The 16,048-nt window shown below is 41.3% G+C and overlaps 1 protein-coding gene across 1 annotated transcript in view; it reads right to left on the bottom strand.

The window, feature by feature from the left end:
* The window catches only part of LOC136005374 (interleukin-31 receptor subunit alpha-like), a 31,617-nt gene extending 18,568 nt beyond the window's left edge, over positions 1-13,049 (bottom strand). Inside the window, exons 1-7 of the mRNA XM_065662789.1 lie at positions 13,007-13,049; positions 12,761-12,811; positions 9,287-9,398; positions 4,612-4,778; positions 3,382-3,521; positions 403-544; positions 160-242 (exon numbers count right to left, since the gene is read on the bottom strand). Coding sequence (XP_065518861.1) covers positions 160-242; positions 403-544; positions 3,382-3,521; positions 4,612-4,778; positions 9,287-9,398; positions 12,761-12,811; positions 13,007-13,049 — 738 coding nt within the window. The remainder of the gene's footprint in view (positions 1-159; positions 243-402; positions 545-3,381; positions 3,522-4,611; positions 4,779-9,286; positions 9,399-12,760; positions 12,812-13,006) is intronic.
* Between the last annotated feature and the right edge of the window lie 2,999 nt (positions 13,050-16,048).

Genomic DNA, 16,048 nt, shown 5'->3' with positions numbered 1-16,048 from the left:
CATAAAAATGCAGTGAATCCTGAAGTAAGACTACAGTATTCAATGCCTTCTACTTATACAATAGTCTCATTATGATGAGAAAGTCTACTTTTTTCCTACAAAGTAATAAATTAATAGCATGGACATATAGAAGGTACCCAGACTCAAAGTGAATGTTACCTCCCACTTCAGAAGAACACTTCTTCTGCCTGGAGCAATTTCTGTAGTTGCACTGTATGATATTCTTGGCTTGTTCATGAGTTCTGGTAAACATGGAAAAAGATGGGAACATGCACTGATATAAATCAATATGATCATCATATTTTCAACAGTATCTGACAATGCTATTTCATATATGTAAGATTTTAAGAGGCTTTTACATTCATGCTTATTCCCAGTAAGACAAAACTATATTTCACTTACTGTGAGGGACTAAAATCTCTTTACTCCAAATGCAAACACAGTAGAGACCATCCTTGGCTATGCATCTAAGCTGAACAATGTATGAAGACATAGCATTTAAATCCGAAATGGTGATATTGACAGCACTGCTTTTGACAGGCACCTAAAAACAAATGAGGTTTAATTTATGTGGCAGCAATAAAACATAATCTTGTATTAACTGATTTCTCAGTCAAGAACCAGCCACCTGACTGCAGCCAAAAGTAGGGGTCCCTGTTCATCAATGAAGATTTACTAAACATTTTAGCCAATGTCTTTTCACTCTTTCTTTCAAGGCAATATCCTCTGTTTCATGATCTGCTCAGTCACAACATATAAGCAACAGTTTAGGTCTAAATATTGCTTTTAAAATAAATTAGGCATTATATATAATGAAAAATAATGTTACCTAACAAACTTGCCTTGTTGGCATTCTGAAGAACAAGATGTTAAGGTCAAATTAAACATTAAAAAGATACCTTTATTCTCAAATGTTACAGTATGTCTAAATAGATCCATATGGCTGATGTGTGTAAAGTTTTGCTTTCTTAATGCTATGTAATTCCTAAAAAGCCTATCAAAGAACAAAACCAAACCACCCAAACAAAAAAACCCGAAAAAAACAACCCAGCTCTTTTCTGTTTTTTTGCAGTGCTTTCTTTTTCTTTCTTTCTTTTTTTTTTTTTTTTAATTAAAATTAATCAGTTAACTTCTGTGTCAGTGTATTTACTGCTCCAACCAGACGTTTATTTCACATAACCCTCTTCAAGTGATAACCACCAGTGGTGGTCGTAATGCACCATCGACAAAGTCTGGGACTAAGTCTGGATCCAGCTGCACCTGAGCTCCCCTCAGGAAGGAGTTTAGAATACAGCGGGGGCTCTTCCTGAACCTCATGACTCAATGGAAAGGCCTCCCTGACAGTTTTGTCTAACCCTGTCCTCTATGCAGTAAATACTCAAGTGTACCTTGCCATCAAAACTTGTTAAGTCGCTATCACATTTACTATTGGGCTTTGTTAAATTGCAGTTTTATATCAATTACATATTGCTATTCTCTTTTGTGGATGAAGTGACACACTTCACTTATAACAAATAGATTTATTTGATAGGTTGGCAAATAGTACCACTGATTATTTACAGAGGCATGAAGTGAATCCGAGTACCAGCTTCTCAGAAAAATGGGCTTATGACAATTGATATAATTGGAAAGCTGTTGCCCTAAGTATTCCCAGAGCCATGATTCAAGGTCAGCCTGCTGAAGCCTCCCAGAAATTAAGTAACAGTGAAAAGAAGGAGCCTATTTCAAATCCTCCAGCACCAGTCCTCAGTAAGGGACACAACCTCTACCTTCCCCTTAGGGAGGAATTGCAGGGCCTGAATCAAAAAAAACAGAGTAATGCCAGAAGGCAATTTGCCTTCCTGTCTGGAAACTGGAGGCTTATCAGAACGTAAGTGGTGATGGCCCACATATTTTAATTCCAGTTGGTCCTCAAGGACAATTAGTGGAATTTTTAATTGATAGGGGAGCACAAATTTCAATACCAACACAAGAAGATAGTATTGAAGAATATACTTCAATATACTGAGAATATATTGAGAAGCTGGCCATGCAATCCAGATGGTTAAGATCAGTGGTCTGAAGGAAGCAAGTGTTGTTTGTTAAACTGCCAAGGTGAATTTATGGCTCCTGGTCAAGAAGCGTATGGCTTCTCCTCCCCCACTCAAAAATTACTAATGTACCACAATAACTGATTTTTGCTGTGGCATGGAATGGAATTTCTGGAGATTTAGAGAAATGACAAATGACATCCAGAACCCATTCCCCACGTAAATCACCTGTCCGGCCAGTTGGAAACCAAGCAGGAGGCAGCATTTAACAGTTGACTGTCAGCACCTGAATGCTAATACAGCCCTGCTAACAGCTGCTGTACCAAACACCCCAAACTTAAAACTACTTTGCAAGCAGCTGAAGCTGCACAACCATGGATGGCAGCATTAGATGTAAAAGATATGTTCTTTATGAGTCCCCTAATGTATAATAGAGAAGTTTTCTCTTTGAAGGGAATAGTACATACTTTAAACAGCTTCCCACAGGGGTATTAACATTCACCCACAATTGCTCATGCCACACTTGCAGAACTTTTACAGACAGTCTTACTCCCCAAGGTTGTGAAACTATAACGATATATAGATGATATTCTGATTGGAGGAACTTCCCCTGAGAAGGGGGTGAAAGCAGCAGCAGCAGTATGGCAAGCACTAAATGAAGAAGAAATTGATATTCCATGTGGAAAATGTCAGGGACCAGGTAAAGAAGTAAAATTTTTAGATACTTGGTGGATAGCAGGCAGTGAAGTGATTGCTCCAGATACCTTAAGAAAAACAAAAAAGCTGCCAATGCCCCAATAAAGGAAGGAGTTGCAACAATTAATAGGAACTTTAGAATATTTAAGGAAGCATGTACTTGGGTTTTCTATCACTTCCCATCCATTATACTCATTCTTGTGGACAGGCAAACCCTGGGAGTCAATATTAGAACACAGAGAGGAGCTCAAAACTCTAACTGAAGAATTATCATAACTCACTGGGGTTTCACTCAACAAGCTACTTACAGTAACCTGTTCCAAACTAGTCTCAATGGCCCAAAACAATCTTCATTGTTTAGCTTAACCACATTTAAAGAAACAAAACAATGATACTCTGAATGGGAAAAGGGTGACATGCTGTTCTATATTTTACTGTGTAAGACTATTAATCCAAATAATTTAGGATCTGTTAGAACAAGCCAAGATCTTTGTGAGATTTGCCTACAGATTATCTGCATGCTGTGCCTCCTTGCTATTCATGTTGTGTGCGCTCTGCAGTAGCATCCTGTCAATGTCCTGCACCTGTGATATGTACTGCTGAGCTGACAAAGTACCTCAAGTTCTCAAATGATTTTCGTCTCTTAAGTACATACCAGTGTCCAATGAGTGGATTCTGCGACTGCCTCTCTGTACCTCAGCTCATACACTGTAGGAATTGCAGGCAGGTCCCACTTCACTATCAGTTGGTTTGTGATCTGATGAGCATTTATATTCGATGGTGTCAAGCATTTCCCTAAAATGAGGAACATACAGCTGTTGTAAATACAAGAGAAGGATGAAGGTTTTTGGTAATTATGTCTGTCAGGTGTGGTTTATAAAAAATAAAATGCTTGGCACAGAATACTGAACACTGAAAGATTTTAAAAAGACTGAATATAAATAATTACTAAATCTTTATGGTATCAACAAAACAGGGTTGATCCTCCTGTCTTTCTTTTGTGAATATTTCTACTTATTTCAGAAAGACCCTTTTTCTAAACAGGTGTTAACCTGAGTGAGTCTGAAAGGCAAAACAAAAATGCCAAAAGTACCTATATTTGTGGATTGTACAAAAAATTTCCAGACATCTTCTAATTTCAGCAACTGCTTTAGCTATGCAATTTTAAGTGCAAATACATTTTTGTCTGCCTCTCTAATAAACACAAGTTGGCCAAAAGCCTTCGAGAAGGTTATAGGGATAATTTGGTTTGTACTGGTAGTTCTCCGTGACAGTAAGGAGCACTGTTTTTTCTTGGACTGTGATTTTTTGGGAACTTTAGGAAAGCTCGCAAATTTATCTCAGTGATCAGATACTGTAGGGAATCTTTAAATAAACATCTGAAGGACATAGTTGATAAGATTTACCTTTTTTTATATCTCCCCTGCAGCACCATGTAATGGGTAACTGGCCTTCAAAAAGAGTGAACTTTGAAAAGGTTTCTCAAAATGTCAATGTTCTATGACAAGGATTCCATAAGTGCATGGTACCGAGTCAACCTACTCTTCATAAACCAATAAAGATGTTCAGTAAACCATTAAAGAGAACACAGGAAACTGGTTAAGTACTGTACACAAGTATTAGTATATATTTTCCTGGCTATGACTATTTCCTAGTCTAGCAAATGATTTAAAATACAACTCTTCTCCCATAAAAGCTGATAAACTTCTGCTATTGACTTCAGTAAAGATTTCTTCCAAGGAAGCCAAACTGCAGCTTAGCTCTCTGGACCCATAAAAATAACAAGTGTATATTGGGAGTTACAATTTTGGAAATAATCTTTACAAAAATGCTGCCAGTGCTTCAGCTTGGGTCTGCAGTGACACAGTTCATGAAGCCATTGCACCTGCTTTGCTCGGTGTAACTGAGATCTTCTTTCCTTTCACACAGCTGTCATGGGCATAATTGACTGCTATCCAAATTGATGCAGATCGCTTCATGTAGAGATTCTTTCGTTCTATCGTGATGGAAGTTGATGACGTGTTTCGCTGGAAAAGTTTTGGTATTCTGTCCCTTTGGAAAAAAGGAAGCAGAATGTAAAGCAAACATTTTATTGGATTAAATTTACTTATTCCTGCCTCACAACACAATTTTACAGCAATTAATAGTTTTTCAGGTGCCTATACACAGAATTCAGTGTCTTGAAATCTTGCAGGTGTGGCCTAAGCAGCTTGAAACAGCAAATGTAATTCCAGTACCCTTGTAAATCTAGCAAATTTGCACATGCAAATCTTTGTTGTATGGTAGAAAACTGCTAAATTCCTTAAACTTGCAAGGTACAGCATGATATAAGACAAAATCTGCTTGGCCTTCTTTTGTATATACAGTGAGATTTAAACAAGGTAAAAAGTTAGGTTAGAAATCGTTTATGAAGTCTACCTGCCACCTACCATAGAAGCACTTAAAATTAGAATCATAGAATAGTTCGGGTTGGAAAGGACCACAAGATCATCTAGTTCCAACCCCCCTGCCATGGGCAGGGACACCTCACACTAAACCATCCCACTGAAGGCTTTGTCCAACCTGGCCTTGAACACTGCCAGGGATGGAGCACTCACAACCTCCCTGGGCAACCCATTCCAGTGCCTCACCATCCTAACAGGAAAGAATTCCCTCCTTATACCCAACCTGAACTTCTCCTGTTTAACTTTTAACCCGTTACCCCTTGTCCTGTCACTACAGTCCCTGACGAAGAGTCCCTTCCCAGCATCCCTATAGGCCCCCTTCAGGTACTGGAACACTGCTATGAGGTCTCCACGCAGCCTTCTCTTCTCCAGGCTGAACAACCCCAACTTTCTCAGCCTGTCTTCATACGGGAGGTGCTCCAGTCCCCTGATCATCCTCGTGGCCCTCCTCTGGACTTGTTCCAACAGTCCCATGTCCTTTTGGAACCCAGGATACGGTTGGCTTTCTGGGCTGTGAGCGCACACTGCCAGCCCATGTTCATTTTCTCATCGACCGGCACCCCCAAGTCCTTCTCTGCAGGGCCACTCTGAGCCTCTTCTTTGCCCAGTCTGTAGCTGTGCCTGGGATTGCTCAGACCCAGGTGTAGGACCTTGCACTTGTCATGGTTGAACTTCATAAGGTTGGCATCAGCCCACCTCACAAGCGTGTCAAGGTCCCTCTGGATGGCATTCCTTCCCTCCAGCGTATCAACCGGACCACACAGCTTGGTGTCATCAGCAAACTTGCTGAGGGCACACTCAATCCCACTGTCCATGTCAGCAATGAAGATGTTAAACAAGACCGGTCCCAACACCGACCCCTGAGGGACACCACTCGTTACTGGTCTCCAGCTGGACATTGAGCCATTGACCACAACTCTTTGTGTGCGGCCATCCAGCCAGTTCTTTATCCACCGAGTGGTCCATACATCAAATTGATGTCTCTCCAATTTAGAGACAAGGATGTTGTGTGGGACAGTGTCAGACGCTTTGCACAAGTCCAGGTAGATGACGTCAACTGCTTTACCCTTGTCCATCAGCTGTGTAGCCCCATCATAGAAGGCCACCAAATTGGTCAGGCAGGATTTCCCCCTAGTGAAGCCATGCTGGCTGGCACCCCCTTGAACAGCAGAATTCCCCAGTTAACTGAGTTTAAATTACCACAAAGGTATGAAAAACTTCTTGCAAGTTATATGCTTGCCTTCTGACTTTGTTCCTTCAAAACATCAGAGTTTGACATAGGCACTTAAATGACACCTCAGTCCTCAGCACTGAAGACTTCTCCTGGTATACCTAATGTACACAGCACAGGAAGTGCAAGAGGTTTAAGTCCTCACATAGGAGGTTGTTCCTGTTCTGACTAGGTTTCTTTCCGCATCTCTCTCTCATTTACTCTCTGCCACACAAAGTACAGAGTTTTTTTAAGGTTAAAGTTGTGCCAGTTGAATGTTCTTAAAGAAATGGGCCAGCGTACGAATTGCCTGCCTACGTATTTCAAGTATTAAATGTGCTGATCATGATACAATATTTAATAACTGAACAAAACTACTTGAAGGTTTATCTGCCTTCTGCTTCAGTCTAGCTGTGAATCAGCCATTAATATTTAAAAGCGTGACTTTGAATGCTTGGTTGGAACTTCTCTGTGGGAGTATTTTTCTTTAATCCTTTTCTTCATGACAACTAAATCATACGGAGCAAGAATAAGGAACAATTTCAATGTCAGACTGATGTCATCTGCAGAAAGAGGTGATGTCCTCTTCTAGGCAAGCAAAAGCCCTTTCAACCTTTTTCTTGTTTGTTTTCCTCTTATCCCAGTAAGGGGTGAAGGGAAGTTTTTCTTTAAGACAACTGGGCTGAAGTGTTGGAGACTGTGAGGTTCAAGACCTACCTCTGGGTTGGGAAAATCAACCTCTCTCTAAGGCAATTGCCTCCCTGGTCTCCTACCCACCTCCTCTTTCACTCTTTCTTCTGCCTTCTGTGCTCATAACACCAACCCTGCAGCCTAGGAACAGTACGGTCTGATTTTGGCTGAGGACTCTTAACAGCAACTAGCTTATAAATACTTAGGCTGATGGTATCTCTGTAGAAGCAGAGCTGTTTCACAGGTGCTTCTCCCCTTCAAAGAAATCAGGATGCCTGAAAGCCCCGGGAGGCAAGACAGCAAAAGTCGTGCGATTTGGTGCTTACTGCAGCTTGGCGCCTGCTGCTATCTCCAGTGGGAAAATACTGAATCAGGTCATGAAGTGGACTAACCTCAGCCCTGAGGTGATTGCTTTGCTCCTCTGCAATGTGTAGAAGATCACTCTTGCGAATTTCCCAGTGTAGTGACTATGCTTCTAACCACAGCTCTTATTTAAATGCAGAGTGATGGGTTATGTGGCAAAATAATCGGCAATGAGTATCAGAATCTGCCAACGTCACACAATGTGGTACTCTGTGTACCCCATGATATGGTATCACCATAAAGATCATCTCTTCTGATCTTAGTTCTCTATTTCTAAACATATCTTAATCTCATGAGAGATCCCAAATATGTAGAAAAAATAATGAGGAAAATCCACCTTGTAATGCAGGCACTGAGACAGAAATCTGCTTACTTTAATTTATTTTTAACAAACCAGTGGGCAGGTATTGATTTAATCTGCCCATATGGTTTACTTGGCTTTTTTGTTGTAGCTTTCTCAAGAAAGATTAAGCCTACAAGTTCATTCCACCCATTAAACCAGTACTTGGTAACTCAGAATTGCAAGAAAATACATTAAAATTTATTATTCTTATGTGCCACATCCGACATCAACTTGGATACATGGTATAACACAATATATAAAGTATAATAAAAAACAGCTTAGTTTTTTGTGTGTTTTGCATGCATTAGTATTGAATATTCAATGCAAGTCAATAGATGCAAATAAAAGAAATTGACTAAAGTGCTATTTGGCAATAGTGTTTCAAACAATGTGTGGGCGTAATGGAAAGATGTATAAATGACTCTTTGTACTGCGTTTGCATCTCAAGGTTTTGGTAGTAGGGGGACCACGGGGTGGCTCCTGCGAGAAGCTGCTAGAAGCTTCCCCTGCATCCAATCGAGCCAATGCCAGCCAGCTCCAGGATGCGCCCACTGCTGGCCATAGCTGGAGCAGACATCCCCCTGCAGCCCATGGTGCAGATCATGGGTGAGGCAGCTGTGCCCCTGCAGCCCATGGGGGCCCTCACACCGGAGCAGCGGTGTGACCCCAGGAGAAGCCTGCACTAGAGCAGGCTCCTGGCAGGACCTGTGGCCCCATGGAGAGAGGAGCCAGCACTGGAGCAGGTTTGCTGCACAACTTGTGACCCCACGGGGGGCCCACACTGGAGCAGCCTGCTCCGGAAGGACTGCATCCGTGGAAGGGACCCACGCTGGAGCATTCTGTTCCTGAAGGACTGCACCCATGGAAGGGATCCACACTGGAGCAGTTCATGAAGAACTGCAGCCTGTGTGAAGGACTCACACTGAAGCTCATGGAGGATTGTCTCGTGGGAGGGATCCCACACTGGAGCAGGAGATCAGTGTGAGGAGAAAGAAGTAGCAGAGACAACATGTGATAAACTTACCACAACCAACATTCCCATCCCCCTGTGCCACTGGGAAGGGGAGCAGATAGAAAAATAGGGAGTGAAATTGAACCGAAAAGAAAGGAGGGGTGAAGAGAAGGTGTTTTAATGTTTGGTTTTATTTCTTATTATCCTACTCTGATTTGATTGGTAATAAATTAGATCACTTTCTCCAAGTTGAGGCTATTTTGACCAGGAAAACCTTGATCCATGGGCTTTTTGATGTATTTTCTTTCCCTTGTCCAGCTAAGGAGGGGGAGTGATAGACCAGCTTTGGTAGGCATCTGATGTCTAGCCAAGGTCAACCCACCATACTCTTAGCAAATCAATATGTACTGATAAAATGTGAAGACAGGTTTTGACCAGTATTATGTAACAACCTACAATGTGATGAAATATGTTGGAGCAAAACTCTTAGCAGGCAGGAATCATGCTGAACAGCAGTGTAACAGCTTTTCGTTTTCTGAAATGACTTTTTAGTCTTACCATTTTAAGAAGATGGTATAATTAATTATATTCGGAGCACTGGGTACTGGCAGCCAGGTACAGGTTAGATCCTCAGTTAATTCTTTGTAGCATACCAATTCATTGTCCCAATCTGCAAGATGAAAATACGAAGATTAGGGAAGTCCCATCACAGGCAACTACTTACCATTAATCAGTGCAAGGTGACTTGAAGCAAAGCCAAATACAAAACAGGCTATACCCTTCTATGCAACAAAGTAAGAACTAGCTGTGTGTGCCATTATACCATGTTTACTCCCAGGCAAGTAGTTCACTAATATTTAGAACAAGGCAGACATTTAGGAAGATTAAACCTTATCAGTCCTAATGTTTCCAAGCAAAACCTAGTTTTCCTGCATGAAGGAAGAAAGGGATAATTCTTCATGTGTGTTATGATGCCATTACCAGCTGTTATGTACCCAACAACATAGTGCTGAAATGCTTGTTGTGGTGTTTCCTACAGCTTTGCTATGGCTACATATTTGAACTGTGCTTCTCTCCTATTATAGTGACATCTTGCTTGCTGCTTGCCTCTGAACCTTTTTAAAGCTTAATTGTTTTTTCTTTTTTTCAATTTTTAACAAAATATCTGTTATACTGCTGAAAACACTATCACATTGTTTGGCACAAAAATGCAGAAATAAATTGCCTATATTAAAGGAATCATCAGAGCTTTTGGCATTCTGCTTCAAGGAAAGTTACTGCAAAGAAATCTTGAACCAGATGACAAAATTACTGTGAACATCTGCCGTAAGAGACCTTAGATTTTTATCTCCCAGCTTTGCTCCGGTTTCACACTGTACTCATCTGATACACAATGCCTGTCATGACACTATGTTTCTGGAAGTGCTCAAATGCTTGCTGAAATCTGTACAAAGCTTTCTCTTATGGTGGGTTACTCTGGGTCTGGGGAGCAAGCTCCTTCCCTGGAGGAGCTGCTGTGACCTAGGAATCCTGGAGAACAGAACCGGGAGAATCTGCCTTGCCTGGAAGGCACTGTTCACCTGCAAGAGCATAAACCAGGATTGGCTCTGCTTGAGCAGCTTATTGAATGTTAAACACAAATTTATAGAGATTTCTGAAAGTATAGGCCAGAACTGCCCCACTTCTCTTGTGAAGCATCTTAGAAATTAATTCCATGCAACTGAGTTGGGGGGAAAAAGGGGTGAAGGACTGCATTTTAGTAACAACAAGGGCCAATGTGATGTTTCAGAAATTTTCAGCTGTCAAGAATTGCTTTGGAATTTCTTGCAAAGCATTACACACTGCAGCGTAGGGCTAATTCTCAACAGTGGAACCAACTGGCTTGGTTCCAGAATCACTCCAAACCCATCAGTCATCTCTATCCAGAGTTCAGAATAATGCACTATCACTGGAGAAAAACAATATGTCTCTTACACTACCAGCTTCATAAAGATCACATTATAAAGTAGTAGGAGCATAAGCTTATATACAAAATGATTTGTGCTTAATTTTTTGAAAGAAAAATATGGGAGTTTTATGCAACTGAACATACACATTTTTCAGCTGAAGGAAAGTAAAACACTGATGACATTCTTAAAGGAACTAATTTTTGGTCTTTAGCGGTTAAGCTTATTTCTGTTTCAAAAATCTCTTATCAGTAACAGTAATGATAAAATATGACTGTTCTGCTTTTGCTCTACATCTTACTGTCTGAACTGGCAGTTCAGAAGAATCAGCTATGATTTCTTAAAGTACCACCCACACCTTTACAAAAAGACCCTGTTTTTTTTTCTCTTCAGAAAAGTAGATCAGGATCTCAACAGGTACAGGATACTTCAGGTGATAAAAATGAATTTTTCTTGATGAGTAGACTCACATGTCCTTTATTTCTCTTAGGCTTAATGAGTTGCCAATATGCCTATCAATTTTGACTAAGAAATGTTTTGCTACTGGGAAAGTAACTATGCATATCTCTGGAGTTGGTGTCACAGCATAGTTATGGCTATGAAATAAAAGGTCAGTCCTCCTCTTTTCCACAGTCAGCATATCCCCAGTATTCTTTTCATCATTCAGATGGCAGCTGTATATTTAAAAGTTGATTTGGACAAAAAAGAGTGTCAGATGAGTACAGCTCAGACTTCAGTACCCTCACCCTATGTCACTTCCTCTCTCCTACTAAAAGAAATGTGGTTTTTTAATAAAGTTATACTACATCAGTTTAGATGTGTGCAACTTCCTTTCAGGAAGGTGGAGATTAGTTTTTCCTTGTTTCTACAGCAATATGAATAATTACTGAATTCTTTGCTCCTACTCTGACGACCAGCCACATCTTGGCTGTCTCACCCATAGACATAGTGCTCTAAAAACTGGGGAAACTGGCAACTGCTCTCATATTCTTCTCCTGTTTTACCCTGGATTAAGCCTTTCATTTACTTTGTGTTTCTTTTTTTTGTTCTTTTTCTTTAAAATAAACACCTGAAAACAAATGCATTTTGGAAGTGCTGTAATACTTTATGTCAATATATTTGTAACATACTGCTTCCAAAACTACTTGAAATAACAGTTTTGGAGAGAATAACGAGAAGGAAATATTTTGGCTCTTCCACTAAATTTCTGCTAACTTCTTCCTCAAATAATTTCTATTAACTGAGAGCCAGATGGTTACCACAGTGTTGCAGACATCTGCTTACAGAAGAAGGGGGATTGTATTTTGCCTCATGCTCCCAATCTTCCGAAAAAATTCTGTCTTTGTCTATGAGATGATGGTGTTAGAACAGACAAAGATAGAAATAAGAGATTCTATGTGTGGAAATAGAGTGTAAGCTCAACTAACACATCAATGCATTACCCTACTGCCAATATACTAAATTCTATGTTACTTTTTCCAGAAGAACATACTGAATGCTACACACTTTATGTTTTCACTTGTTCTATTCATGGGAATTAGTCCACGAGCATATTCAGTTCTGTCCTAGTGCTTTTTTTTTGTTGTTTTATTGTGCTGCTTCCACTTAAAGAACGTGTGTATTATCAGTACTTCCCAGACTAAGAACAGTACTAGACCTGTACCATGATTGTGCTCCAAGAGCTATGCAAAGAAAGAATAAAATTGTTCTCTGTTCTGAAGACATCTCAATCAGTTTCTTTTTCTTTAGAAAAGAATAATAACCTCCACTGAAATACATTGGGCTGTCCCTTTTTTCCATTAACAGTAATGTATCAGTTAAATGTAAAGCATCAACAATTGTCACACATAAACATTACACACTGCACTGTCTTTTGAAACTGGTGTTGCTTTTGAGACAAACTGTCTCAAGACAGTGTGAGGTGGTCCCAGCTCTATCTCAGCAGACAGGGTCCCTGGTGGCTGCACACAAGGGTGCTGGTGTCATCCCTTTGCCCCTTGATCAGTCCATCCAGCAGGGTCCCCATTCAACAATGATGTTCATTGGTGCAATTAAGTAAGATATTATTTGAGAAGTATTTACCCACCTGGGAGCTGCTGGCAGAATGGGAAACCCTGGGTTATGCAGCTGCAGGAATCTGGGAAATAAAAAGCTAGTGTTCAACAAGATAACGGCAATAGAGATAGCAAAAAAATGTTACTGGCTGTTGTTTCTCCCACCTACAGAAATTAATTCAGTCGTGATTTTGGCTGTACAGCCTTGTCTTTGAGTGGCATTAAGAATTTTTACTATTTATAAACATTAGTAAGTTATGCAGCTTATGAAAGCTTACCTGTTGCAAATAAAAAGATAGCAGCAAGCAGAGAGTTGTTCATCTTCTCTGTAAAGAAGCATAATGATTACAATCAACATTACAGTCTTCAGTCTGTTTTTCACACTTCCTCTTCAAACTTCCTATTTATTCATCTACCTATACTGTTACAGGCTGAACACAAGTAATGGATTTATTAATGACAATGTGAGAGACACTTGACATCTAAGTCATTAATTATACTTATGAAATCCCAACAACCCCTTGGAAAACAGAAACTTTCCCACTTGGTGTTTGTAGGAAGTCACAGTGAGATTCTTAATGGTGTCTGAGGTATAAGCAGTGCAATTGAATTACTTATATGGGTATTATATATGAATAATATGAATTAATATGAAATAATATGAATTAAGATTATATAGGTACTTCAAAATCCTTTGAAAATCCTAAATGTCAATGCTGTAATCAATTGATATCAGCAAAAAGTAAACTTTGCTAGTGATGTTAAAGATAACAGGAAGGGAATTTTTAGTTAAATTGCAAATAAAAGACAGACTAGGGACAATGTGGGCCCCCTCCGGAAGCTTTCGGGAGAACTGGCTACCCTGGATTTGGAGAAGGCTGAGGTTCTGAATGACTTCTTTGCCTCAGTCTTCACTGGCAAAGGCTCTGACCACACCACCCAAGTCTTGGAAGGCAAATGCAGGGACTGTGAGAATGAAGACCTTGGGCCCACCGTAGGAGAGGATCTGGTTCGACACCATCTTAAGAACCTGGACGTACACAAGTCCATGGGACCTGATGAAATCCATTCACGGGTCCTGAAGGAGCTGGCGAATGGAGTGGCCATCGTATTTGAAAAATCATGGCAGTCAGGTGAAGTTCCAGACAACTGGAAAAAGGGAAATATAACCCCCATTTTCAAGAAGGGGAAAATGGAAGACCCAGGGAATTACAGACCAGTCAGTCTTGCCTCTGTGCCTGGCAAAATCTTGGAGCACATTCTCCTGCAAGGCATGCTAAGGCACATGGAAAACAACAAGGTGCTTGGTGACAGTCAGCATGGCTTCACTAAGGAGAAATCCTGCCTGACCAATTTGGTGGCCTTCTATGATGGAGCTACAGAACTGATGGGCAAGGGTAAAGCAGTCGATGTCATCTACCTGGACCTGTGCAAAGCATTTGACACTGTCCCACACCACATCCTTGTCTCCAAATTGGAGAGACATCAATTTGATGGATGGACCACTCGGTGGATAAAGAGCTGGCTGGATGGCCACATGCAGAGTTGTGGTCAATGGCTCAATGCCTAGCTGCAGACCAGTAACGAGTGGTGTCCCTCAGGAATTGGTGTTGGGACCGGTCTTGTTCAACATCTTTGTTGGTGACTTGGACAGTGGGATTGAGTGCACCCTCAGCAAGTCTGCTGATGACACCAAGCTGTGTGGTTTGGTTGATATGTTGGAGGGAAGGGATGCCATCCAGAGGGACCTTGATACGCTTGTAAGGTGGGCTGATGCCAACCTTATGAAGTTCAACCATGACAAGTGCAAGGTCCTACACCTGGGTCGGAGTAATCCCAGGCACAGCTACAGACTGGGCAAAGAAGAGATTCAGAGCGGCCCTGTGGAGAAGCACTTGGGGGTGCTGGTCGATGAGAAAATGAACATGAGCCAGTTGCAGTGTGCGCTTGCAGCCCAGAAAGCCAACCGTATCCTGGGCTGCATCAAAAGGAGCGTGACCAGCAGGTCGAAGAAGATGATCCTGCCCCTCTACTCTGCTCTTGTGAGACCTCACCTGGAGTATTGTGTGCAGTTCTGGTGTCCTCAACATAAAAAGGACATGGAACTGCTGGAACAAGTCCAGAGGAGGCCACGAGGATGATCGGGGGACTGGAGCACCTCCTGTATAAAGACAGGCTGAGGAAGTTGGGGCTGTTCAGCCTGGAGAAGAGAAGGCTGCGGGGGGACCTCATAGCAGCCTTCCAGTATCTGAAGGGGGCCTTTAGGGATGCTGGGGAGGGACTCTTCGTCAGGGACTGTAGTGATAGGACAAGGGGTAACGGATTAAAACTTAAACAGGAGAAGTTTAGATTGGTTATAAGGAAGAAGTTCTTTACTGTGAGGGTGGTGAGGCACTGGAATGAGTTTCCCAGGGAGGTTGTGAGTGCTCCATCTCTGGCAGTGTTCAAGGCCAGGTTGGATGAAGCCTTGTGTGGGATGGTTTAGTGTGAGGTGTCTCTGCCCATGGCAGGGAGGTCGGAACTAGATGATCTTGAGGTCCTTTCCAACCCTAACTATTCTATGATTCTATGATTCTGTAAGTCAAGGTGTTTGACATACTTTACTATGAATGGCTGGATACTGTAGAAATGGTAGCATCAGAAGATCCTGCCAGTCTTCACTTTTCAACTTTTTTCCCATTGAGTGTATTTTCAGCACTGGAAAGATGCTGTATATCTGCAGTGTTGGTACCAACACTGGGAGCCCTAATGTATACAAAAATCACCATAGCTGTAAATCCGGTGTGATTATAAACTTCACATCCATGAAATCTGGTCAGAGACTATTTAAAGTGACTCTGGACACAGAAGCCATCAGAGCCACAACAGCTGCTACTGCTGAAACAGTAAAGGGAAATTTTCAGAAAATGTTGCTACTGTGGGAAATTTCCCTTTGGTTTTAGGTAGCTGCAGTCAGAGACTGGATTAACACCTACCTGGTGAGAGGCAAATTATTAACTTATCTTGGCAACTGTGGTATATGTCAGGTTGAATATTGAATATATGTATATGTAAAAATCTGTTTAAAATTAATCACTTAAAGAGAGTTACGGGCATACTTCTGAGCCTGGTCTACAGTAGGAGTGGGTGACTAATACATCAGCTATATCTTATCAGATTTTCTGAAGAGCACAGTTACGAAGTGCAAGTGAACAGGGAACTTATTCTGAGTGTTACAGGGGGTTCCTAATGATGAAATCATCTGGGCTTGACTGCAAGCTCTGAAATGCTGAAGGGTGGTGGATACAGAATGTGCATGGAGGTGTAAAACCCCTCGTAAC

This window comes from Lathamus discolor, chromosome Z, assembly GCF_037157495.1.
Source record: "Lathamus discolor isolate bLatDis1 chromosome Z, bLatDis1.hap1, whole genome shotgun sequence".
Lineage (NCBI taxonomy): Eukaryota > Metazoa > Chordata > Aves > Psittaciformes > Psittacidae > Lathamus > Lathamus discolor.
Note: the sequence above shows the minus strand (reverse complement) of the source record. Positions and strands in the feature narration are given on the sequence as shown.